Here is a 27,923-nt window from a genome sequence, read left to right on the forward strand (position 1 = left end):
ACCGCGTACTTGATTCACTGAACAGCAGAACGCAACTGTGCAGATGGGGGGTGGTGCCACAGGGCTATAGTCCTATACTCTATATACACGGACCAAAGACACTGCTGCGGGTTGCTTGGAGCGTTTAGGTGACCAAAGGTAGGGCTCTAAATTTATAAGCATAGAGGAGAAAAAGCTTAGCATTATGCTACAAACATGTGCTAATAATAGGCTATTAAAATTAGTTGTATAATAATAATAATAATAATAATAATAATAATAATATTATTATTATTATTATTGTTATTATTATTATTATTATTATTATTATTATTATTATTATTATTATTATTATTTTGAGAATATTAACTCCATATGTAGATGAAATTATTGGGGATCATCAGTGTGGTTTTAGGCGTAATAGATCGACTATTGATCACATTTTTTGTATTCGACAGATATTGGAGAAAAAATGGGAGTATAAGGGTACAGTACATCAGTTATTCATAGATTTAAAAAAGGCGTATGACTCGGTTAAGAGAGAAGTTTTATATAATATTCTTATTGAATTTGGTATTCCCAAGAAACTAGTTCGATTAATTAAAATGTGTCTTAGTGAAACTTACAGCAGAGTCCGTATAGGCCAGTTTCTATCTGATGCTTTTTCAATTCACTGCGGGCTAAAGCAGGGAGATGCAGTATCACCTTTACTTTTTAACTTCGCTCTAGAATATGCCATTAGGAAAGTTCAGGATAACACAGAGGGTTTGGAATTGAACGGGTTACATCAGCTTCTTGTCTATGCGGATGACGTGAATATGTTAGGAGAAAATCCACAAACGATTAGGGGAAACACGGGAATATTACTTGAAGCAAGTAAAGCGATTGGGTTGGAAGTAAATCCCGAAAAGACTAAGTATATGATTATGTCTCGTGACCAGAATATAGTACGAAATGGAAATATAAAAATTGGAGATTTATCCTTCGAAGAGGTGGAAAAATTCAAATATCTTGGAGCAACAGTAACAAACATAAATGACACTCGGGAGGAAATTAAACGCAGAATAAATATGGGAAATCCCTGTTATTATTCGGTTGAGAAGCTTTTGTCATCTAGTCTTCTGTCAAAAAATCTGAAAGTTAGAATTTATAAAACAGTTATATTACCAGTTGTTCTGTATGTTTGTGAAACTTGGACTCTCACTTTGAGAGAGGAACAGAGATTAAGGGTGTTTGAGAATAAGGTTCTTAGGAAAATATTTGGGGCTAAGAGGGACGAAGTTACAGGAGAATGGAGAAAGTTACATAACACAGAGGTGCACGCATTGTATACTTCACCTGACATAATTAGGACCATAAAATCCAGACGTTTGAGATGGGCAGGACATGTAGCACGTATGGGCGAATCCAGAAATGCATATAGAGTGTTAGTTGGGAGGCCGGAGGGCAAAAGACCTTTGGGGAGGCCGAGACGTAGATGGGAAGATAATATTAAAATGGATTTGAGGGAGGTAGGATATGATGGTAGAGACTGGATTAATCTTGCTCAGGATAGGGACCAATGGCGGGCTTATGTGAGGGCGGCAATAAACCTCCGGGTTCCTTAAAAGTAAGTAAGTATTATTATTATTATTATTATTATTATTATTATTATTATTATTATTATTATTTATTGTCTGAACTGCCGGACAAGCTACAGCGTTTTCAGAATATGTGTCAGGTACGTGTGCAATATCAGGCGGTATGATTATGATCACGTATCATGGTCCTTAAGTTTTTCGTGGCTCCGACTGAAGGGTCGTAGAACGTTACATTCTTTGTCGTTACTGTTCAGATTCAGCACACCCCATCACCAAATTGTCTTTCACCTCGTTTCTCTTCTCTACACTCTAATCACGATTTAAATACCAGATCACTTATCTGTGGTACACTAAGTATACCCCTTTACAGAACATTCTGTTACTCATACTTTACGGTCTCAACTTCACGCGAATGGAATTCCTTATCACAAAGCATTAAGGCCTGTAAGACAATAAACGCTTTTAAGAGTAGATAAATGATATTCTTACTAGTAATTGAATATAATTATCTGGTGTTGAAGTGTCATCGTTTAAATGGTAATTTCTTTTCTTAGATAGTAATTCTGATAGCCTAATCCTAAATATTCATTGAATTTCCAACTTAATTTATATCTATTAAGCCTATCTATAATATTATTTTTAAATATCTTAACACTTTGTGCATATTAGTTTAAATTTGCTATTCAGTTTGAATTTCATTGAATAATTCATAATTCATAGTATTTTACTGTTTAATTCATAACTCATGTACAGTAGTGGCAAAAAAACCAGACCGACCCTTGTAGCTGATTTCAGAGCCTTGTTCACAGTGACAGCACGATAGACTGGTAACTAAGACTTTCGTGGTTCGAATCCTGCCTGGGAAGGAAATTTTTTTTGGTCCTTATTCAAATTTATTCCCAATACATTTCGATTGCTGGTAAAATTCATGTTCTGGCAATAATAAGTTAATTAAGTAGTAAAATATCGCTGGAATCGAAAAGTATTGGGAATAAATTTGAATAAGGAACAAAAAAAAGTTTCCTTCCCAGGCAGGATTCGAACCACGAAAGTCTTAGTTACCAGTCTACCGTGCTCTGGAGTGAGCAAGGCTCTGAACTCAGCTACAAGGGTCGGTCCGGTTTTTTTTGTCACTACTGTATATGTAATATTCGTCGAACTCATGTAAGTGTTAAATTTATCTACCTGTAGATGTATGTCTACTTCCTGCTGGTTGAGTGGAAGAGAAGGCCTTAGGGTCTTAAAAATGTCAACTAAAATAAATGAAATTATTATTATTATTATTATTATTATTATTATTATTATTATTATTATTATTATTATTATTATTAGACGTCATGATCTCGATTATTTATTTTTATATAAGTTCCTTAAAGGTGACATTAATTGTCAATCTTTCTTAAACAGTGTCAGCCTTCGTATTCCTATGAAGGACATGAGACATCACAAACTCTTCTATATTAGAAATTCCAAATCTTTCACGCCGGTCTCCAGATGTATTAAAAATGGTAACATACATGTAGGCGATTTCGATCCATTCAATGTATAGAAGTATTAGAACATGGCAATGTCTTTGCTAATATTATTTTCATAATCTTTCTACACATAATGGTAATACTTTTATAAGAATCAACTCCTTTCCATTATATATATATATATATATATATATATATATATAATAGTATTAATTCTTGTAAATTAATCATTGTAATCTATGTTCTTCATTTTGTTATCTCAATTATTTAATTTGTATCATTTTAGTTGTTAATTTTACTGTATTAATTGTATCATTGCGCTGAACTTTTATTGGCCTATGGCTGTGGTCCAACACATAAATATCAATAAATAAATAAATAATAATTAAAGCCACAACCTACAAGCAACTCGGCTTCAGTGAGTAATTAAGTGTATTATCAGAGTTAACTTCTTGTACAGTACAGTTTAGTATATACAGTCACGAAGCTTTTGTTGTTGAGGGTACTAGGAACAATAGACTGTGCCGGTACTATTTCGTATTGTCTGTGATGAGACGATAGTAGCGATCCTAGTGGTTAGCAACTATCTGTGGATGCATATTCCCTACGTATTGAGGTTCGTGACTGTATATTCTAGACTGTGGTATTATCGAATAAAAATTAAGTTTGCGATTCTAACCTCTAAATGGAGGAGACATAAAACTTAAGTAAGTTCAGAGGAATACATGAACAGGAACGACTATTGCAGGACTTCGTCAGGAGTTCGCGGCCCGCTATGTGTACTCCTGCCCCGGAACCGTGGTGGTGGAGGACTTGTGCGCTCAGGGATTCAGAATGGCGGAGAGGCGGCAGGGCCTGGACCTGTCCCACTGCTCGCTAGTCATGCGCACACTCGCCAGGTTCCACGCCGCTTCTGCTGCCCTGTACGAGCGCGACCCGGACTCCATGTCCCACTATGACGACAATTTCTACGCAGAACCGGCCATCAGGGAAGGATTGCACAACTTTGTTGCAGGTATTCAGATCACGACTTGTATACTACACAGCTGGTATGTGTGTGAGTGTGAGTGTGAGTGTGAGTGTGTGTGTGTGTCTCAAATTTATTATTAGTCTACCTGTAATTAATAATAATTATATGTAGAGTATATAATAATTAAATTAATATCTACGTCATAATAATAATAATAATAATAATAATAATAATAATAATAATAAGAAGAAGAAGAAGAAGAAGAAGAAGAAGAAGAAGAAGAAGAAGAAACTAATTAACGAAAAATATTGACTTTTATAATTAAGCATAATATATGACTTATCTAAAGCCATTAAAATAAATATTCCCAAGAAACTAGTTCGATTAATTAAAATGTGTCTCAGTGAAACGTACAGCAGAGTCCGTATAGTAGGTCAGTTTCTGTCAGATGCGTTTCCAATTCACTGTGGGCTAAAGCAAGGAGATGCACTATCACCTTTACTTTTTAACTTTGCTCTAGAGTATGCCATTAGGAAAGTCCAGGATAACAGAGAGGGCTTGGAATTGAACGGGTTACATCAGCTGCTTGTCTATGCGGATGACGTGAATATGTTAGGAGAAAATCCACAAAGAATTAGGGAAAACACGGAAATTTTACTGGAAGCAAGTAAAGAGATAGGTTTGGAAGTAAATCCCGAAAAGACAAAGTATATGATTATGTCTCGTGACCAGAATATTGTACGAAATGGAAATATAAAAATTGGATATTTATCTTTTGAAGAGGTGGAGAAGTTCAAATATCTGGGAGCAACAGTAACAAATATAAATGATACTCGGGAGGAAATTAAACAAAGAATAAATATGGGAAATGCCTGTCATTATTCGGTTGAGAAACTTTTATCATCCAGTCTGCTGTCGAAAAATCTGAAAGTTAGAATTTTTAAAACAGTTATATTACCGGTTGTTCTGTATGGTTGTGAAACTTGGACTCTTACTTTGAGAGAGGAACAGAGACTACGGGTGTTTGAGAATAAGATTCTTATGAAAATATTTGGGGCTAAGAGGATGAAGTTACAGGAGAATGGAGAAAGTTACACAAGGCTGAACTGCACGCATTTTATTCTTCAGCTGACATAATTAGGAACATTAAATCCAGACGTTTGAGATGGGCAGGGCATGTAGCACGTATGGGTGAATCCAGAAATGCATATAGAGTGTTAGTTGGGAGGCCGGAGGGAAAAAGACCTTTGGGAAGGCCGAGACATAGATGGGAGGATAATATTAAAATAGAGTTGAGGGAGGTGGGATATGATGATAGAGAATGGATTAATCTTGCTCAGGATAGGGACCAATGGCGGGCTTATGTGAGAGCGGCAATGAACCTCCGGGTTCCTTAAAAGCCAGTAAGTAAGTATTATTATTATTATTATTATTATTATTATTATTATTATTATTATTATTATTATTATTATTATTATTATTATTATAGATTTCTTTAAACTATAAAATCACATTTTTCTTACCCATTTATCACAACAATTGTTACAAATGAGGCCATTCTTGTAAATTATTCTAGACTAAGTCTATACATTAGGATGCATAATTAAACTGTAAAGAATCAAGTTCCTAAAGTCGTTATGATTGGTAACAATTTTTGTGATAAGTGCGTAAGAATAATGTAATTTGTAGTTAAAAATTGAAAAACAAAATCTGTACAAAGCAATTAACAACATATTTTTAGCTTCAGAATACTAGTCAATTAAAGAAATGGCACTTCTGAATAGTTCACTATCTATTTGTAATATTCTTTTACCCTTAAAACTAAAGAAAAAGAGTATTTTACTAACAACTTCAAATTAGTGTATCTCTGAAAATATTGAGATTAGGACACATGCTTATATGGCATTTTTTGCTCAGAATGTCTTCGGAAATAAGTTTCGTAATTGAGGTAAATCCTCGTGAATCACCCTGTATATCGAATTCTTAAATTCCTATTTCATTTCTGTTAAGTTCATCTGACAAACGTAATGCAGTCTATATTACAGCAAATAAATGTTAACTTTTAAATATGTCACAACATGACTACATCATGCGAGTGTCATGTGACTTGTCGCACATCCGGCTTGTTTCGATTTAACGTTGTACTTCGGTATAACTCGCAATTTGGCATATTTCAGGTTCCCTGCGGTCCGTAGCTGCGGCCGTAGAGAAATGGCCCGGGTACGCAGAACGCTACGCAGAGAAATTACGGACTCTGGCTGACGTCATGCTGGAGCGCTTGATCGAGACAACCATGAGGGATGACAAAGCCTTAAACGTGGCAAACCACGGCGACCTCTGGATCAACAACATGCTGTTCAGGTACTCTGGGGAGCAAGTCAAAGATCTGCGCTTCGTCGACTTCCAATTCGTGCACTTCTCATCGCCGGGCATTGACCTCCAGTATTTCTTCCACACGAGCCCCATAGACGACGTGCGTCTACATCATACTGATGAACTCATCAAGGTATGGTCAGAAAACTGTCATTCGATCGACTGAAAATAAGTCATCTAACATCATCATATAGAAAAGTCTGATTTGGACGTCTTCTATTGTTGGTGAAAACCTACAGGTTGTCTGACATAGACCCTACATAGAGAGCATAATTGGGTGGCCTGCCCAGGTTATTATCGCGAACAAGTTTGTCTACAATTTACAGTATTGTATAGTGCATACAATTTACCTTTCCACGCTCGCGAATATAGAGGGGAAGCGACAGTGCACAGCTGCGCTCTACATCCGCGAGCACTAAGCATAAATGGGCGAAAAAACGAGTTCCCGACGCTGTAATTGGGACCTTTCGGCTATGGGAGAAAACCCGGACAGAAAATCATCGTTCCTCACAGGATAGCTGTGCGGTTGGGCGTGGTGGTTAGCGCCCCCATCCCGGAAAAACCTATTGCTCAGAAACTTCAAGGAAAATTAGCCGGACAGTCCAAACTATGGGGACCTGGAAAAGCGGAAAAGTTACATGATTTACGGATTTTCACATGGAATGTGTTACATTTTATAGACCGGGTGCTCTTAAAATGCTCATTGATCAATTAGTAAAATACAAAGCAGATATAACAGCTATACAAGAATACGAAGAATCTTCGAATCCATTGACTATGGATATACATGGAGGATGAGGAGTAACAGGGAGTTTACAGCTGTTGTGCGACCGTCACTTAGGTCGCACTGTTTGCTAGCCGGATGGCTACTGCATTCGACTTCTGCTCCTTCTCATCAGGATTTCTGACACCACCATTTTACTTAACAATGGAAAACTATTTTGCTGGAAGAGCTGGAGCTCTCAGGATACTGTAGGAAAACTACATGGTTACTAAACTTAGTCTGAAATGATTGCAATATTGTAAACTCTACTTGATTTATTATATATTTACAAAATGTACAAACAAAGTTACTTACAAGGTATTTCGTTTTCTGCCGCCGACGCCATCACGCTACCGTCTCTTCTTTACCAAAAAGACCCGATTAACACCCTCCGTCAATCTCAACTAACTGCAGCATCTCCTCACCAAAACTTTTTATGTTTCGTTATCCGTTTCCCGCCCGGGGTACCGACCACACCATCCACCAGGTGAGATGGGCTTAAAAGCACTTTTGATTTCACGTACTTACAGATGTCGTCTTAATCAAACAACTCTTACATTTAATTTGATTCAGTGCATTATAGTGATAAGTCGCTATAATGAGACTACGCGCAAGAAAAGAGTTCAAACAATGCGTGATATAATTTTAACCAATTAAAATGCATGCTTTGTTCTACTGGACCAATGCGATTAGTCCAGCGATGATCTGTGGCGTAAGAATACTTCGTAGGCAGTGATTTACCACACGCCCGACAAGACTCTATAACGTTGGCTAAGCATCTTAAGACCGTATATTCCGCTGACACTGTTCCTGTTTCAAATTTAATACTCCACAGGATATCATGCTACAGGGCGTTTTTTAGCCCTGGGGCATAACATAGCCTATACAAATCTCTCGACATTATAACTTACGTTCAATTAGGATCTCCAGGCTAAAATGAGCAGGATATGTCAAGAAGATGAAGAAAATGAGATACCGCACAGAGTTATGGAGTACAAGGTTGAAGGAAGAGGACAGTTGGACGACCTAGACTTCGGTGGGAGGACTGTATCATGAAGGACATCAGAAAGCTTGGAGTTAAGAACTGGTGGGCGGTGGCCAAGGATAGGGACTCATGGCGAAGGATTCTGAAAGAAGCCGAGGCTCGACTCTGGCTCTATTGCTACTGATGATGATGATGATGATGATGATGATGATGATGATGTGTCATTTGATCAGGCCTTATGTAGGCCTAGAGCTTCTTTGTTTTTTTCTCATAACTGCAAATTTCATGAAGCTTACTAGTAACTCCGCAACCTTCGAGCATTGTATGATTTAGCTTTACATAACCTCGTTTTACATAACTGATTTCCAACCGAAAACGTACCATTCGATCAACTTCTTATTACTTACTTACTTACTTACAAATGGCTTTTAAGGAACCCGAAGGTTCATTGCCGCCCTCACTTAACCCCTCCATCGGTTCCTATCCTGTGCAAGATCAATCCAGTCTCTATCATCATATCCCACCTCCCTCAAATCCATTTTAATATTATCTTCCCATCTACGTCTCGGCCTCCCCAAAGGTCTTTTTCCCTCCGGTCTCCCAACTAACACTCTATATGCATTCCTGGATTCGCCCATACGTGCTACATGTCCTGCCCATCTCAAACGTATGGATTTAATATTCCTAATAATGTCAGGTGAAGAATACAATGCGTGCAGTTCTTCGTTGTGTAACTTTCTCCATTCTCCTGTAACTTCATCCCTCTTAGCCCAAATATTTTCCTAAGCACTTTATTCTCAAACACCCTTAACCTATGTTCCTCTCTCAGAGTGAGAGTCCAAGTTTCACAACCATACAGAACAACCGGTAATATAACTGTTTTATAAATTCTAACTTTCAGATTTTTTGACAGCAGACTAGATGATAAAAGCTTCTCAACCGAATAATAACACGCATTTCCCATATTTATTCTGTGTTTAATTTCCTCCCGAGTGTCTTTATATTTGTTACTGTTGCTCCCAGATATTTGAACTTCTCCACCTCTTCAAAAGATAAATATCCAATTTTTATATTTCCATTTCGTACAATATTCTGGTCACGAGACATAATCATATACTTTGTCTTTTCGGGATTTACTTCCAAACCGATCGCTTTACTTCCTTCAAGTAAAATTTCCGTGTTTTCCCTAATCGTTTGAGGGTTTTCTCCTAACATATTCACGTCATCCGCATAGACAAGAAGCTGATGTAACCCGTTCAATTGATCAACTTCTTATTAGTGACAAAAATTCTTTACAACTTGCGTAAGCTCCAAATGCAACTAGTTACGCAACTCAATAGGACATTATTGTTGTCACAAACATTTTACGTAATATATGTTTCAAAACAGTTATTAGTTATTACTGTCAGTGCAGGATTATATTTCATAAGAACATGTCAATATAATATGCGAGAGAAAAGAAGTCATTCGATCAAAGTTATTCATAACAGATACCCATCACATGCAAATTCTGTCTTTTCAGTAAATATTAGTCGACACGAATCCTCATACTGTGATAAATTTTCATTAAAATGTCCTTTTCAATAGGTACCACTAGAGAAATTACTCCATTTCTAATTCCCAGCGTACCTTTATTCCAACACTCCGTGCATACAGATAAAGTTCTATGAAGTAAACATTGGTGTCAATCACAAATGGTGACTGGCATATGCAAAATGGCTGCTCTTGGTATGACTTATTTTTTGCGTGCATTCGTTTACCTAACACAACACGCAATGCCAAGCCATTGTGATAAAGAAAACTATCTCGTAACAAGCACCACGGACCTACTAACAAGAGTACAGTTAAGAAATCTTCAAGTTATTAGACGTCTCTGAGACAGTACTAGATGTTGTCACCGGTAGGCTAGTTATTTGTAATGCACGTCCATTACAAACAAGAACAAAGCTGAAATCAAAATCACAGATTTAATACAACTATTAAAACTAAATTTCTTTATCATTTAATGAGATAATGAAGCGAAACTTTTCCTGCAACTTTCAGGCAAGAAAATATCATCAATCTTTAACAAATTTCTATCGATTATTTAACGATGTTAGCCTATATCAACTGAACGGTTAGCTAGCATCGATAAAAATTATATCGAGACGATATTTTGACGAGATGAGTCCGAGGATTCGCCATGGAATTACATGATAATCGCCTTATAGTTGGGGAAAATCTCGAAAAAACCCAACCAGAAAGCTCAAGCCTGATTCGAACCAACGCCGAAGCACAGTCTCAGAATATTAGTCACTCTCATTAGCTTCTAGATCACGCAAGTGGCTTTAACTACTTTATAAAACAATAAACTTATACAATCTGGAAGCGCTAGGCTATAATAACAGCAACAACTTACGTATAAATCAATGTCATGCATTTGAATCCCCTTTATTGCACATATGTAGCCCTATTATAGTTGTCCTGTGTTATCTTAAGTGCATGCCCAACGTTGTAATAGGCTTACGAGCTACGTCACAAAAATACTACCGCGTGTTCGTTAATATCTGTCAAAATAAGTTTTGCTCCACATAACATAGTTGTCACCGCCATATGGTCGGCAAGGTGTAATATAACACAAATACATAGAAGCCATTTGTTATCTCATGAAACCAAATACATGCGTGCACCATAGCTCATAGTAAGTGCCTTATGGTGGAGGTAAGTGAGCTAGCTAGCTACATGTAGAAGCGTAGCGAGGGATGGAAGCTTTTCCAGTCCACTTTCTTCTTCCCCTCACGTGCAGATAGGTTTTACGAGATAACGAATGGACTATAACAAGGACACAGACATGCCCAGTCCCAATTTGATGTAGATCGAAATACACTTTTCTTCCGGACATTGAATCCGGAATCGCTGAATTTTTTAGCTCGAAACACTATCGTTTAACGGAATACTCTGAAATGTTTCATAACTTCCTTTAATGGGATAATGTTAATTAAGTTTCTTGGATCTGTTCAGAGCAGCTTTAGAAATAACGCTATTAAGTCTTAAATGTTTATGGCGAATAGTTTCAAAGATTTTATTTTTAATTGTACGCTTCAAGTTTTGACTCATTTTTAAAGGTACCTAGATATATATAAGCCACCGGCGTGGTTCAGTCAATTGAGGCGCTTGTCTGCCGGTCTGAAGTTGCGCTCGGGCGTGGGTTCGATCTCCGCTTGGGCTGATTACCTGGTTGGGTTTTTTTTCGAGGTTTTCCCCAACCATTAGGTGAATGCCAGGTAATCTATGGCGAATCCTCGCCTTATCTCGCTATCACCAATGTCATCGACGCTAAATAACCTAGTAGTTGATACACCGTCGTTAAATAACCAACGAATATATATATATATACATATATATATTACTTCGTGAGAAAAGAATACCAAATGATCGATTTAAAAATGCAATTCTTAGGAAAAATCTTTTCAATAAACAATCTGGACCGCAGTATCTTAAGAAAATGTGAAATTAAAAGCTTAAAAAAAGCTTTAAAATGTGGAATACAGCATACTATAGGGGTAAAAAATTTTTTTCTTTTTTTTTTCGCCTTAATTTATTTAGTATTTACATATAATAGCCTACTTTTGTTTTAGAAATTTTGTACATTGAAGACAGGGAAACAATTTTAAATAGGCTATTAGTTTTTACACTGGAACAATATTATATAATTATATTTAATATTAAATTATTATAGTTTTAAATGCCCTTAAAGTTTACTTTAAAATATTAAAACTCTGGAATTACTAACTAGTAAAACTAATATTTGGAAACAATAACATACATGAATCAAGTAACTATAAAGCTTCCAGAAAGATTAGATAACATGTAGGTCTACTGTAACAGTAAGGTTCAAATAATTTCAAGGGAAAAATTGTTCCGGGGCCGGGTATCGATCCCAGGACCCTTCGCTTAGCGCACGAATGCTCTACCGACTGAGCTACCCAGGAACTACACCCGACAACGTCCCAATTTTTCTCTTTATATCCACACAACTCAAGTGGGCTGACAAGGCGCCAGAAACCCAATTTTGAGTGCACACAAACTCTGTGTGATCTGAATTGTGATTTTCTGTTAACGTACCTACAGTAGCGTATATACTATGCAAATCTTCCTTTCAGGTAAAGATCGATACCCGGCCCCGTAACAATTTTTCCCTTGAAATTATACAAGTCTGCTTCACAGGGAGCTTTACATGAAAGCCAGATTTCCATAGTATGGTTCAAATTTCTTGGTCCGTGGGAGAGGAGCGGAGTTACAGAAAATAGAGTTGAAGGTTATAATTTCTTATGTTAAGTAAAAATAAAAATTTCTTTTATAACATATCAACCATTCTTATTAGATCAAACCCTAAGCTACCAATGTTACTAAATCTATAACATATAAAACAACAAAAGTTGTGAATATTCATATTTCGCAAACGTTGAATTTGATTCATAGGCCTATATAATTCCTCAAAATAAAATAGAAAATAATGTTTCGATTATTTTTTAACTTCAGAGTATTTTAAGCTAGATAACTTTCGAATGCAGCTCTGCTAATCAGTTTGAAGCAATTATTCTAAACTAAAGGAAAGTTGCAATTAGGCATGCGAATTCTCAAAGTAAGTTTTCATATTAAAATGTTCTAGGAGTACCACAACACGCTCTGCGACACGCTGAGCGCGCTAGGACTGTCACATAAGAAAATAACTCTGCAAGAACTCTGGAAGGAGTACCACAAGCAAATGATATTTGGAGTTCACGGAGCTTGCTGTGTGCTTCCCCTCGTCCTTGCAGACAAGGGTGTCGATATAGAAGCTATGATGGAGTCAGGATCAGCACAAAGCTGTGACGTGTACAACGGCCAGTTCTACAAGAAGGCTTTGCAGAGAATGCTTCCCATATTCGAAGAGCACGGAGTGTTCACGTTCTGAAGAGCTGAAAGCGATTCTCTCGGCCTTCACACAACACACTGCAAGGCAGACCGACGTAACACTACAATTACGCTAATAGGCACCTCAGGAAATAACTTGTTCGAGCTGCACAAGAAATAAATAAGAAAACTGTTAGTATGTAACGAATGACTCTATTTCTTTCTCAGTTAAGTACCACAACTTCTTACTAGCTGGTGAGGAACTGAAACACATTCAATTAAAACTCTGGCTTATGAATATGATAGATAATACAAGGTAAGATCATCTTAACTATCAATATATTAATAATTATTAATAACTGGACCTATGGTTTCACATACAATGAAGAAATTCTTCCAATTGGAAATATAAGAAGGCTATTACAGCCATTGCCACCGTTTCTGGCGTGTGAAATAAATAATGGGAACGTTGAGAGTGAGTATCTTATCTTTGCCACAAAATGTGGGCGAGAAAGCTGACAACTGTGATTAGCACATTACTGACGTCACATTTGTTTAGGAGGTGGTACCACTCTCAGCCGAAGTGGCAACAGATGCCACTGACTGGACAGTGTACTCAAGGACATACCTCAGAAACGTGAAGTGCGAGTGTCTTGCCTTTGACGCAGTGGGCGTGACGCGTTGGGAAGTACCGTTCTCAGCTGCACTGGCAACAAACGCTCACTGACTGGCTTATTCAAGGGCACACGCCAAAAACGCTGGCACTGGTTATACATTAATTTGAGAGTGTATCCACGCTGGAAAGTTTTCGTTAACTTTGTTTAATGACAGTGTGAACAAATAGTATTCATGCATGTTTTTCTATGTTTATTAACGTTTCTTCCTTTTTCATGTTTGCCTCGTTTTAACCGTGACAACGATTTTTAGTTCTTTTAAGCATTCTGGTTATTGTATTGTGTTTGTGTTTAGTGAAAGATTTTAGATAAGTGCGCAAATAGCCATAGTAGCTGACGCGCCCTTTTTTAAACTCCACTAACTAACTCCTTTTTCATAGGTAAATTTTCGTGAGTTATTGTGAATTAAAACTTTCATTTAATTTTGCGACTTTTAATAACCTCATCTACGCAGTGCAGTGATTCCCAAACTTTCTTACTCTAACGCCCACTTGCGAGAAGTGGATGGTTGCTACTGCCCATTCCACCAAAGTTAAATTTAAAATAAGCATGTTGAACTGAAATCAACAATAATAACCTTAAATGAATGTTACATGGTAAAAACAGACTAAAATAACAAATATAATTTTATTCTATCACCTGTCGAAATCTCAAATTTGATCACATTTCTGACAAATGGTTACCTGCTTGCACACCCTTGTGGAAATACTATGTTGTGAGATGGACTATACACTCCCTTTTGAAAAATCATGATCACGAAATAACTGTATTTTATCGTGGCTTAATTTACGTTAAATGTTTATAAACATAAGTAATTAAACATACTTTCGGAATTACAGAACAAATATTTTGCTTATTTACATTTGATTACTTGCTTACTTACATTTGATTATTTAAATTAAACAATTAAATAATTATTTTAGTGTAGGCTTAAACTTGAAATATTACTTTTTAATTATTCAATGTAATACTCCACTCCCGGCCACAAGCGTTTGTTTCATCGGGAGTGCCAACCAGAAGTGTAAAATACTATTATTATCTTTCAAATAAAAATTATTATTATTATTAAATAAATTTAAACTATGTTGTTACCTAACATTATTAGCATAAAATTATTACTGTAATATCAGTAAAAATCTAAACGCTGAAATACTGCTTCCTTACGATTTACCGCCCCCTGAATGACAGAATCGTTCACATTTGAAGAGTCCACTGCAAGAATGATGGATGTCACTTTCTTGTCGAAAATGAACCAGACAGTCATTGCATAGCTTAAGACATATAGAATGCACATACAGAGTTATATGGCATTAACACTGATAGTCATTGTCCAGTAATGATCGGAAAATCACAGTTAAGCTTTGAGCGCTAAGCATTTCAAACTTTCAATTGCTTCTCCTGCAAAATGTATTCCAAATGACATCCATCATTCTTGGAAGGGACTCTTCATTTGGAAACACTAGGCCCTAATCTAGATTACCCTTAGTCGTTGAATCCGAAGTTTGCGAGCGATGGATTTTAAAGAACAATAACATTCTTAAAATAGTTTCCGCCGGAAGGAAAATAAAGCTGTGATCTTCGTGTGATAGATTTACAGTAAAGTTTTTTGGTAATTTCTCGTCCACGTAAAATTTCGACGCCGAATGACCTCTACAGTTGAAAGCATCATCAAAATAAAATACTACTTCTACAGAGTCCTGCATATATGACGCGAAGGGACGTAGGCACACGTTGCCGCTCACAGTGTGCCTGTCATACGCGCCGAATTTCAAGGTTATTTGTTGACAGTTGCATGCGTGCATTTCATATCAATCTGTTATGTACTACTGAAAGGAATACTCAGTCGTGCAGAATGTAGTGCAAGATATTGTGTGTTTGTTGTAATTGTTTAAGAACAGTGAAGAACAGTGAACATTACGTATTAGTGTGTAATGTAGTGGGTTTTTGGTTTTTTTTTTGGGGGGGGGTTCTAATTTCTTTAGAACACTCAAGGAATTATTCATACATGCTTAATATGTTTGAAAGTGGTATGTAGCATAGTTATTGCAGCGAGTATTTGTAATTTTAAGTTATGCAAAAAAAATAGGTCATATCGAAGATTGATTTGTATCTCTGGGAAACACTAAATAATAATAGTACATTATGCAACGAGCCTATAATGATAGTAATTAAGACGCGAGTATGTTTGTTTATGAAACGATCGCTTGCGCTCGTTTCATAATTTTCATACGAGCGTCTTAATTACCATTATAGGCAAGTTTCATACGACTTTTTATGCTCGACCATATTTCTAACTTGAAATTATTCAGAACTATTCATTTTATTCGTAACTGACTCAAGAGCGGAAGTGACCTTGTGCATAGCTCGTAAATTGTGAGATGTGCGCAGACGAGAAAGTATTGAATTTTTCCGAGGAACAATGTCATTGACCTTGAAATAATCTAGAGAATAACATGAACTCATTTTGATATAACCTGGAAATTGATTTAGAATTGAAAAACGAGATGACAAATTGAATTTATGTGAATATTATTTACAATTAGCGCTAATTATTATAGTAACAGAACATAACCTTCTGCGACAGTATTGGATTTCCAGCCTCCGTGATGTTTCCCTCGTTGTCTTTCGATTGCATATCCGAGAATAATCGTAAACCTGAACTTTAATGAATAGGTGTACTTTAATGACATGCATTAAAGGACTGCTACCAGGTGTATAATTACTACATTTCGGCATGGTCGAGCATAAAATACATATCAACATGCCCACATCTTAGACAGACTGGAAGAAACTGTTCGACAAGTCATTTCCAACATTTCGTAAGAAGAGCTTAGTCAAATATTTCAGAACAATTTTCGGAGATGTCAAAAATGTAGGAGTAGGACACTCTGAACAGTTCTTGTGACACAGGTAAGATGCATTTGTATTCATTTTTATGTAGTTTATATACATTTTCCCCGCTAAACAGGTTTCAGAAATTAAAGTTGCTACCGTAGAAATGGCTGACTTCGCGGTAACTGCGCGAAGAGTACTATAACAGAAAATGCCGCTGTGCTTGCAGTGTGAGGAAAGTGTTATAGCTTATATGGAGGAATCTTAGAAATATGGATAATAAATCTCTCTCGTATCGATAATTATCGATTTTTTGTTATCGTTATCTAGCACGATTTAACGCTGTCACGATGTTTAACGTGATGCAATTTTTTTTTATTTTTGCACCACGTCGCAAATAGGCCCATAGAAAAATGCAATGTTGAAGAGCTATGCATCAGTTCCATCATCAGGGAAGGCAAAAAATGGGGCGTATCTGTTGGATATTGAGAGTTATTCAGCTTGAAGAGTGAAGAAGCCGATATACAGATCCAAAACGATGTTTCTAAATCTGTGATAGATTACAAAAACTAAAAAATTCTGCAACGAAGTGTTACTTAGTCCAGCCACTAAGCTTCTAACAGCTTTACGTTAGTTTGTATAAACTTTTTCCTTTAGGCCTGATTGCATGTCTCAAAAATTGAAACTGAAAACTGCTGGATTATTAAGCCTACCAATAACTGAACCATAAAACTTTTTTCAAACTCAATTCTGTCCGTCGTTGTAATAATCTTCCATCGCGAAATTTTTCGGAAAGATTTATTATCTACCTAGGCCCTTCTACATCTACCTATCTACTTGTATGTAGGCCTATACCTAACTTTTATTCAGAATAACAAATGCCGCACTTCAAATTGTGTTTTCTTTTCTTTCTGAAATCAACATTAATAAAATTTTCTAACACTTGAACTTTGTACGAGCAGGAAGTTACTAATATTCAGTAAACAACATTAATAAAGTGCAAATCTAGTCTTTCAGGTGAAGCTTCCTGTAAAGCAGATTTGAATAATTTCAAGGGAAAAATTGTTCCGGGGCCGGGTATCGATCCCGGGACCTCTGGTTGAACGTACAAGCGCTCTCCCAACTGAGCTACCTGGGAACTCCACCCGACACCGTCTCAACTTTTCCCTTTATATCCACACAACTCGCGTGGGCTGACGAAACGCCAGAGACCCACATCGAGTACACACAAACTCTGTGTGACTTGGAATTGTGCACGTTTGTGTGCACTCGATGTGGGTCTCTGGCGTTTCGTCAGCCCACGCGAGTTGTGTGGATATAAAGGGAAAAGTTGAGACGGTGTCGGGTGGAGTTCCCGGGTAGCTCAGTTGGGGGAGCGCTGGTACGTTCAACCAGAGGTCCCGGGATCGATATCCGGCCCCGGAACAATTTTTCCCTTGAAATTATTCAACATTAATAAAATATGTCAACATTAATATTGTCAATGGTCATAATTAATGCACATTGTTCATAAACTCTTGTGTGGACACACTTTAAGTACGCCTCAAATTTATATGACTATCCACTTCGCCAAAGAAAATGACAGAATACCACATGTTTCAAGCATTAATCAATTTCGGCACATATTTAACACTTTTTCAGCCATTCGAAATATTTTCCGTCCCTTCACTGTAGCGTAATTACGCAAGCTTGTCTCAGGTACTAAACAAATAATTCTCTTACATATCACTATTTTTAAGAATAGATTACTGTAGTTAACAGTGATACAGAGCAAATAGTATGATAATTTCTATAGACTTCAAGTCTCAACTGTCCTACAAACTTGACAATAAGATGATAGATTTTTAACTAAATAAAAACATATATTTGTGCATGTACTCTTCTTTAAATGTATTCTAAACAATTTTTCAGATGATATAACGTTTTAAGAATAATCACACACTAAATATAATGATATGGTATTACTCACTGGCCTTGAGTGGGATGGTATTTCCCCTCACGCAAGGCATAGCCACAAATGACAACAAAAACATATGTTCTAATATTCAGTGAGTGCGTAAGTGAGGGAGTATGAGTGACCGAGTAACAGTGAGGAAATGAGAGAGTGAATGAATGGAAAAGAATGTGAGTGAGGAAGAACATCAGTGAACGTAATATACGAAAATGAATATTAGAGTGAAATAGTGAATGAAACTATGAAGTCGTGAATGAATTTTAAATAAAAAGAGAACAAAATTGGAAGAAAATTAATAATTGATAAAATACAAAATGACAATTTCAAAACTAAAAAAAAATAATTATACAAGTTAAATACTATTACCTTTACAGTTCCCTATCTATAGAGGGTGGGATGGATTGGAATAGTATAAGAGGAAGACGGAACAAACCCAAACACGCCTTGGCCAAACATACGGTCCATTGTGCTATCTTCAGAAACTGGTACATCGATATTTCATTTAAACATGGCTGTTGTGTAAGCTAAGCAGGCAGCTAGCCTTTATTTAACTCGGGGAAAACAGAAAATGGAGGGAAGGGAGAAAAAAATAAAGCGCTGTTGTTATTTATGTCTAGCATTGATGATCGTCCATCACAGCCATATACAGTGCAGGAAAGAACTGATCATTAAGGATGATTGAAAACACAAAAGTTACAACACGCTATCAAAATTGTACTCTCTACAGAAAACTGATCAGAAAAGCCGTGATTCTATAGAAAAAGTTTTGATCTAGTTACGACAAATTATGGACCTAACACATAGCCCATATAGTTGCATTTTATGTAGGCCTATACAGTTTGTGTAGTGAATTGTTAATAAACGTAAATACTGTTAAGAGTAATGTAACAAGACTTAAATATGTTTTTTTTTCCTTTCTCATTCAATTATAAACTATTAGGAAACTTGTAAGATAAATAATTCAAAGAATTCTGACTAAAATTGTCATTCATATTTCACTGTTATGTATGTATGTATGTATGTATGTATGTATGTATGTATGTATGTATGTATGTATGTATGTATGTATGTATGTATGTATGTATGTATGTATGTATGTATAGACCGATTATTTAGTCCTGACAGCTCAGCGACGCGAAAGAGGGGAAGTAGGAGTAGTGGGGAGAGTTCCGGAGTAGAGATAAGGGCGATCGGAAGGTAAAGAAATGCAGTACAGCTTAACTGTACTGGAAACATACAACGCTATACCACATGCGTGACATCCGATCGCTCTGACTGCAGGAGACAGACTAACCTGAACATCCCTTGGGGTAAATTAATGGACTCGCCTGATCCAGACGCACATTTTCGGTGACTGTCAGGAATGTATGTATGTAAGTATGTATGTATGTATGTATGTATGTATGTATGTATGTATGTATGTATGTATGTATGTATTTATTTATTTATTTATTTATTTATTTATTTATTTATTCATTTATTTATTTATTTATTTATTTATTTATTTATTTATTTATGTGTATGCATGTATGGAGAGAATAAGAAATACAGCATTGATATCTACGGTTGGTTTTGTTTTTCGCTTGGGGGTAGCCTGACTTCACGGTGATCACAGAGTTTGTTTTGTGTTGCTCAAACATCACGCACCAAATGTGAAAGCTATTTATTACTGCATGTCACTGACACTGAAAGAACTCAACCCGTTCGGAAATTGGTCTGCAAATGGGTTATCCAATTCATTCACCGGAATGTGGGGCGGTACATGTCACATGCACAATCGCAAGGCCGCTTGGCGTTACGTATGAAAGCTGCAGTTATGTAAAGAGGCCCTCAATTTTTCTTGGAAGCGGCTGCCAGAGGTCTATATAACAACCTGGCGGGAACACGTTCGTGGAGTCGTCAGGCTGCAGCAATTGTCCAGACATGGCCTCTGCTCCCGACTGGCTCACGAGGGACTTCGTGAGTAGGGTCCTCAGCATCCCGCCGTCGAAAATAAAAAGTTATGACGTCAAACCAGCGGTCGGTAAAGGAGACAACTACACCAGCGAGCTATACCGTGTGACTGTACGCAAGTCTGATGGAAAAGTCTGCAATCTGATCATCAAGAAGGAGCTGTCTGAAGACAGCAACCTTGCCAAGATCATAAGGAAATCGACGGCGTTCCGAAGGGAAACCCATATGTACAAAAACACTATGGCGGCGATGTTCAAGATTCTGGACGACGCTCTGCCAGGTAGGCTATGGTTTGAAAGCAATCATTTTACTTATTAGACGCAGTTTGAACAGAAAGTAATGGGATAATGCAAAACGCCCAATTGGATATTTTCACGAAAATTATGTTTTTGGCATTTCTGATAGGTACCGTAACAGTTTATTGCAATCCTGATATCGAAACAGTACTTCTAACATGCCGTTTGCTGTATGTGTACAGTAATTTATCCTAAATAATTAGATTTTATTCTCATGCAAGTCAGAAATAGATATACGATTCAATTCATCTGAGATGGTGCACATGAAACAAAATCAATGTACCAAGAAAATTAACGAGTTTTATTAAGAAAACACAAAACACGACGATTCAAAATTAATTTATAACTATTTTCTTTGTGATTTTTATATGGTAAATAAATCTGTAGAGATAGTATGTCTCTAAGAATATTTCCAATAAACATTTTTTTCATACAAGTTGAACCGTGGGCAATAGTATATTTTATTTGCAAACATACAGTTAACAATGCATGCTAGCATCATTTGTCTTTCCCAAACGAAACACACATTATTGTTTTTCAGTTCGCCATGAATCGTTGGTCGGTGGAGATCAGAATACGGATTCTTGAAGAATTTATTCGTGGTACCCTAGATCATATATATCCAGATCGCTCGGCGTTATAGGCTTTGACGGTAACAACTTTTGTCAGGTTTACTATGCTGCCATCTAGTTGTTACATAAGGAGTCACGTCATAACTCCCATTTGAATTGCATTAGCGACAGTACTGCCATCTCGTGTTCGTTTACGACGGACGGGTGGCGATGCTGGCGGTTGTTCTCTTCAGAGTGCAACTGTTTTAACATAGGAATGAGCAATCTATATGTGATCTGGTGTGGTACCTAACACTGTTATTGTCGTTTAGCGAGAGTTGCGGCATGAGGAAATTAGTCATTGCCATGTTTCTGACAGGATGATATCCAGCTGGGTGAATCCGTGAAGAGCAACACGTATGGTTGTCAATAAAAAGCATAAGGGCCCCCAAAAAACAGTTCGTATGCCTGAAAATATTCAATGAGCCCGTGTGGCTCTGCAACAAAGTCCACAGCGATCTGTTCGTCACCATGCAAGGGCACTGTGTATGTGTACCTATGTCTCGTATTTCCTTATGTGGGGTTTTTAAAATTAATTTAAAGTTCCATCTATATAAATATCAAGTGCCTGAAAAGTTAAGACCTATACATAAACAGAGTAGACTACAATTTTGCATAACATTTCTTGGGATATTGCAGCAGGATGATAAATTCTGTCTGCTTTGGCGACGTCGAACGAAGAAAACTTCCATGTTAACTGGTTTGTTAATATGTCTAAGGAAAATCTTCGTTACTACAGATAGAAACCCGCAATTTATTCATAAAAAACTTCTGCATATGCAAGCATTCGTCAGGTGTACTATTGGAGCTTTCATAGGCATTGTGGGGCCGTATTTTTCTGAATACGATCAAAAACAATACTGTCAATGCTGAACGGTATAACTAACGCCATCGAAAACTCCTTAAGAACTAATCAAAAGAACATGACATTTTTTGTAACAAGATGGGACTACAGCCCACACAATCCACACTACGATGACTAAGCTGCGGCAGTTCTTTCCAAACCGACTGATCTCAGGATTTGGAGATATCCCACAGCCGCTCAGGTCTCCGGATTTGACAGCCCCCACTTATTTCTTTGAGACTACCTCATGGAGAAAGTTTTCTGTAGGCAACTACATACTATTGGGGACTAGAAAACGGCAATCTAAGAATAAATTCAGGCTATTCCGAATGAAAATATTCACCGTGTCATGAGGAGCTTCCGTTAGCGATTGCAGGAATGCATCAATACCGATAGAGGCTATTTGTATGATGTTATATTGAAGAAATTGGGATGTATCAGTAGCCTAATGGAAATTTGTGTACATCTGACAACCAGAAATAAAATTTGGGTAGTTATACACATGTTCTGAAACTATCTTCTTTTGTATTATTTCCCACGATCCACCCAGTATACACGTTTAAAGTTTAAATGTTATATTCATACGAATCACATTTAGAATACCAAAATGAAGATTTTATTTATATTTAACAAATTAATTATTAGTTGAAAGTTATAAAGGAAGAGAGAAAATGAAACATATTAGGTCTATAATTATTTATTTATGAAAATTTTAATTCCAAATCGACAAAACCGAAAAATGTGCGCTAAGAAAATCTTTTTTGCCCTCAATAATTTAAAAAGATAGACTGGGCAACAGAATAATTCGGAATCGTTTTTTCTTATAGTATTAGCCGTCAAAACACCATTTTCTTATGCGCGGGCGAATATACACTAAGACATAGGCCTACACTTTTACACCTTTTCCTTCAGCGGCTTGATTTCATAATAATTTTTATTAGTCTACTTAACGAGAAAGCAACTAATTTAAAATCATTACAAACCAAATATCCTTAATTACTTATGCTACTATTTTAATATCTTTATCTTTTGAAGAGGTGGAGAAGTTCAAATATCTTGGAGCAACAGTAACAAATATAAATGATACTCGGGAGGAAATTAAACACAGAATAAATATGGGAAATGCCTGTTATTATTCGGTCGAAAAGCTTTTATCATCCAGTCTGCTATCAAAAAATCTGAAAGTTAGAATTTATAAAACAGTCATATTACTGGTTGTTCTTTATGGTTGTGAAACTTGGACTCTCACTTTGAGAAAGGAATATAGGTTAAGGGTGTTTGAGAATAAGGTGCTTAGGAAAATATTTGGGGCTAAGAGAGATAAAGTTACAGGAGAACGGAGAAAGTTACACAACACAGAACTGCACGCATTGTATTCTTCACCTGACATAATTAGGAACATTAAATCCAGATGTTTGAGATGGGCAGGACATGTAGCACGTATGGGCGAATCCAGAAATGCATATAGAGTGTTAGTTGGGAGGCCGGAGGGAAAAAGATCTTTAGGGAGGCCGAGACGTAGATGGGAAAATAATATTCAAATTGATTTGAGGGAGGTAGGATATGATGATAGAGAATGGATTAATCTTGCTCAGGATAGGGACCAATGGCGGGCTTATGTGAGGGCGGCAATGAACCTCCGGGTTCCTTAAAAGCCAGTAAGTAAGTAAGTAAGTACTATTTTAATAACAATTTCTGTACCGGTAGCAAAACATTATATTTTATGTGATTATGGCATGTGAATTTGTGTTAATTCATTACGTGCACTTATTTAAATCATACCATTTGAATTGAAGACATATATTACTTTCTAGTATTTTAAAAGAAATACCTACCTTTTATGAGATAAAAAAAACGAAAAATTGCTTTCGTATTTGAAAGCATAATAAATAAGTTCACATATCTATATTTGAATAGTAGTTCAAGAACATAAACTACAAATTCGAAACATAATAAAAGTATTGCATTGTTAAAATACCTGTAAAACATATTAAAAGTTCATGCCTGACCGTGAAACGAGCGGGAATGGGTTGAAATTCTGGTTGGGTACAAATTACCTGGTTGAGATTTTTTCCGGGGTTTTCCCTCAACCCATTAAGAGCAAATGCTGGGTAACTTTCGGCCCTGGACTCCGGACTTACTTCGCTGGCATTAATAATAATAATAATAATAATAATAATAATAATAATAATAAAATTATAATAATCCGTGGCGCTGCAGCCCGTGAAGGGCCTAGACCGGCCAGCCGGCTGGTGGCCTCACGCCCACATGCAGAAGCACAGGTGGACGATCATCCAACCAGAATGGAAGTATCGTGTGGTTTGCACGATGATCCCCCCAGCCGTTATAGCCGTATCGAATTCGCGAATGCCACATGGGTAACATGTCGAACTTGGAAAATCACCGCATATATAGGGTGCACAATGGGCCAAAGCGTGCCTAAGTGTACTGACTCATCCCCGGTTCAGCCCTCGTGAAGCTAGCTAGTCAGGTGTACAGTGCACGCATTATGTCCAGACACTCCCCCACTCTTCCTACAGAGCTGCGCACGAGCTCGGATGAGTCTACTTACGAATTATAGGGGAATGGGTTAGTCTTTGGCTTGAACTCGGTAGACACACGCCCGACCTTCCCTTCTACTCCAACCCCCTCCACAGAAACGTTGTTCCCGTACTGTATATCGCGAGTGTCTTGACCATCTACATAAGATTGGTGCTTATATCGTTTAACTTTGCAAGCCTCATTTCCGTTACAGGTGTCACGGAGAAGTTCGCGGCGGACTACGTGTACTCCTGTCCTGGAACCATAGTGATGGAGGATCTGTGCGCTCAGGGCTTCAAGATGGCAGAGCGACGTCGCGGACTGGACCTCTCCCACTGTATGTTAGTCATGCGCACCCTCGCCAGATTTCACGCCGCTTCGATGGCTCTGCACGAAAGGACCCCTGAGGCGATGACAGAGTTCGACAAGAACTTCTACGCTGATCCAAATACGCGGGAAGGGCTACAAAAATTTATTTCTGGTGAGTGCGAGTAATACACCTTGTTCCTAAACTACAGTAAGTCCCACTTTAATAATACTTTTATTCAAACACTATTATCTTACCTTAGGCAACGTTTGCCGGTTCATATGATGCACAAGGTATCCAGGTTTTATTTCATTAGAGTGATTCGATGTGAGCACCGTGTGTGAGACGGTATAATTATCGACGTGATAATCCAACTCCTGCCAGACTCTGGATAACAAGTCAGGCGTCACCGTGATTGCGGTTTCTTTAATTCTCATTCTGAATTCCTGTAGGTCTCGTGGTAAATGCCCTTTATAAACCCCACAGGAGAAAATCGCATATGGTTAAATCAGGGGATCACGAAGCCATTTGATGAAAACATTATCAATGTTACTCACTCGTCCCATCCAACGTTCTGGAAACGCGCGTTTGAGATAGTCACGAAGTTCATAGTGATAGTGGGGAAGTGTTCCATCTTGTTGGTACAGAAAATCATTAGAATCCTCGTTTCAATTTCGGCATTAACCTCGACCAAGGTCTCTAGATGTCGCTGTCGAACAGCTGTTAGTCGACTTAACGACGTACCTTGACTACGGTTGGAGCATGTCGACATAAGATATGCCAAGACTGTGGTTTCCAAGAAAAAAAAAAAAAGGCCGCAGGTCTTCAGTTTGCGATGTGACATGGCACAAAAGACTAATACTGATTAGATATACGTGATATTACCACAGTTTCAAAGAAAGATATTTCAAGTTTCGTGCTACCATCTGAATTTCATTCGTTATTTAGCGGGAAACGTGTAAACTACATTATTCTTGGAAAAAATGACTGCCCTACCGACAAACTGCAGCTACTGTGTACTCGAATATGCACGATATAGCGCTGTTGCGGTTCGCTACGTGTTCCAAGAACAATTTGAACGTCGTGGTCCTCCCGCGTCAATCCGAAGATGCTGCGAACAGTTTCGAGATAGACTATGCACCTGTCATCAAGGAAAAGAATGCGCAGGGAGGTCAAAATTTTATTGAAGAGACGGTAGATAGAGTGAAAGTTTCATTCGGAGTTCTCAAAAATCAGTGCGCAGGGCTAGTCGACAACAGACATTACCACCTGCACATAGATACTCCGTTCACTGGATCTGACAGTATGTGATTTCTTCCTGTCGAGTTTCGTCAATGACAATGTCTACGGCCCTCCACTTTCATGACGTTCCCGAACTCGAGAAAGCGCATTAACACTGGCCACGTGGCCGCCCCGTTCACCGATCTCACAGTGTGTGATTTCTTCCTGTAGGTTTTCGTCAAGGACAATCTTTAGATCCCTTCACTTCCAACGATGTTGTTGGAATTTAGAAGGAGTATTAACACCGCCATCAGGAACGTCACACAAGACATGCTTGAGTTTGGCGAGAATGGGATAACCGTGTGGACATCTGCAGTGTCACACGTGGAGCACACATGGAATGCATATAAGGTCAAACTTCATATGCTAATATCACGTATTTCTGTTCCATATCAGTTTAAAAATAGTATTTAAAAATCTAATGAAAACTAATGGTAGAATAGAACCATCTTTGCAAAGTGAAATACTGCAACATTGACTAATGCGAACAGCATCCTGATATTGAATGGCGATCATAAATCCTGTTTCATCAAGCAAATGCTCGGAGATGATCCACTTGTTCAACGCAACTTTGTCAACAAAGGTTATCTGAAAAGATGGTATTCTTCAAAACGGTACCTGTTTCCTCTTCCCTCTTCTTTTCTAAGGTTACAAATGTCTTGCCCACGCAATAGGCTAATCGGACGTTCATCTTTTATCCTTGTAACAGGTTCGATGTGGTCAGTAGCAGCAATTGTGCAGACATGGCCGGGATATGCAGAGCGCTACGCAGCGAAGCTAGTGGCTCTAATCGACGTACTGCTGGATCGCATCGAGGAGATCACTTTGAGAGACGACAGCGCTTTCAACGTACTCACCCACGGAGATCTCTGGGTCAACAACCTGCTCTTTCGGTATTCCGAAAATCAAGTTGAAGCACTTCGGTTTGTTGACTTCCAGTTACCTCATTTCACGTCTCCAGCCATCGATCTCCAGTACTTCTTCAACACTAGTCCGAACGAGGATGTGCGAGTGAAACACACGGAGTGCCTCATGGAGGTTAGTCATAACTAGGACTCTGGGCTCATGCATTTTCATATCTTTTCCAATTACGATGAAAAATTATTTACAATATTAAATTATCAATTTTTAAGTTCAGTAAATGTATTTTCATGATGTTTATAAGTGCGTATCTTTTGCACTTTTGTAATGCATCATATTTTTTAAATATTAATGTATATAGCCACAATTAACAGAGACCGGAAGTTTAGACATTATGAATCATTAAAATAGGCAGATAAAAAGGCATTATAAATAGCTAAAATACGCAATAAAAGGCAATTACAAAAACCTTGCACTAGACCCACAACCTTGCACTTTCCACAAAGGGATTTCGACAGCAAGAAAAGCTTTACATAAGTCGCATGCAAATTAAGATTTTCGACTCGATGTTGCAATTACTGTTGGAACCAAAGAAATCTTCTTTCCAGTAAACTTGGAAAGTGCATTTTTGTGTTTGGTTGTACTGATAACAGTGGGCAACAAAAACAATTTTTTGAATGTTTCCTGCACTTCATGAGTCAATTGTTACTAATTTTGGTTTGAGAAAAACGAATATGACAATGAAAAATTTTTATTAGCTCTAGTTTCT

At 37.5% G+C, this 27,923-nt stretch overlaps 1 protein-coding gene across 1 annotated transcript in view; it reads left to right on the forward strand.

Annotated features, from left to right (window-relative positions):
- Positions 1–27,923, forward strand: part of LOC138697060 (uncharacterized) — a 45,988-nt gene that overhangs the window by 12,074 nt on the left and 5,991 nt on the right. Inside the window, exons 3-8 of the mRNA XM_069822654.1 lie at positions 3,783–4,049; positions 6,182–6,510; positions 12,777–13,054; positions 20,329–20,693; positions 24,920–25,186; positions 27,003–27,331. Of these exons, the coding sequence (XP_069678755.1) occupies positions 3,783–4,049; positions 6,182–6,510; positions 12,777–13,054; positions 20,329–20,693; positions 24,920–25,186; positions 27,003–27,331 (1,835 nt within the window). The remainder of the gene's footprint in view (positions 1–3,782; positions 4,050–6,181; positions 6,511–12,776; positions 13,055–20,328; positions 20,694–24,919; positions 25,187–27,002; positions 27,332–27,923) is intronic.

The sequence above is a fragment of the Periplaneta americana genome, chromosome 3, assembly GCF_040183065.1.
Source record: "Periplaneta americana isolate PAMFEO1 chromosome 3, P.americana_PAMFEO1_priV1, whole genome shotgun sequence".
NCBI lineage: Eukaryota > Metazoa > Arthropoda > Insecta > Blattodea > Blattidae > Periplaneta > Periplaneta americana.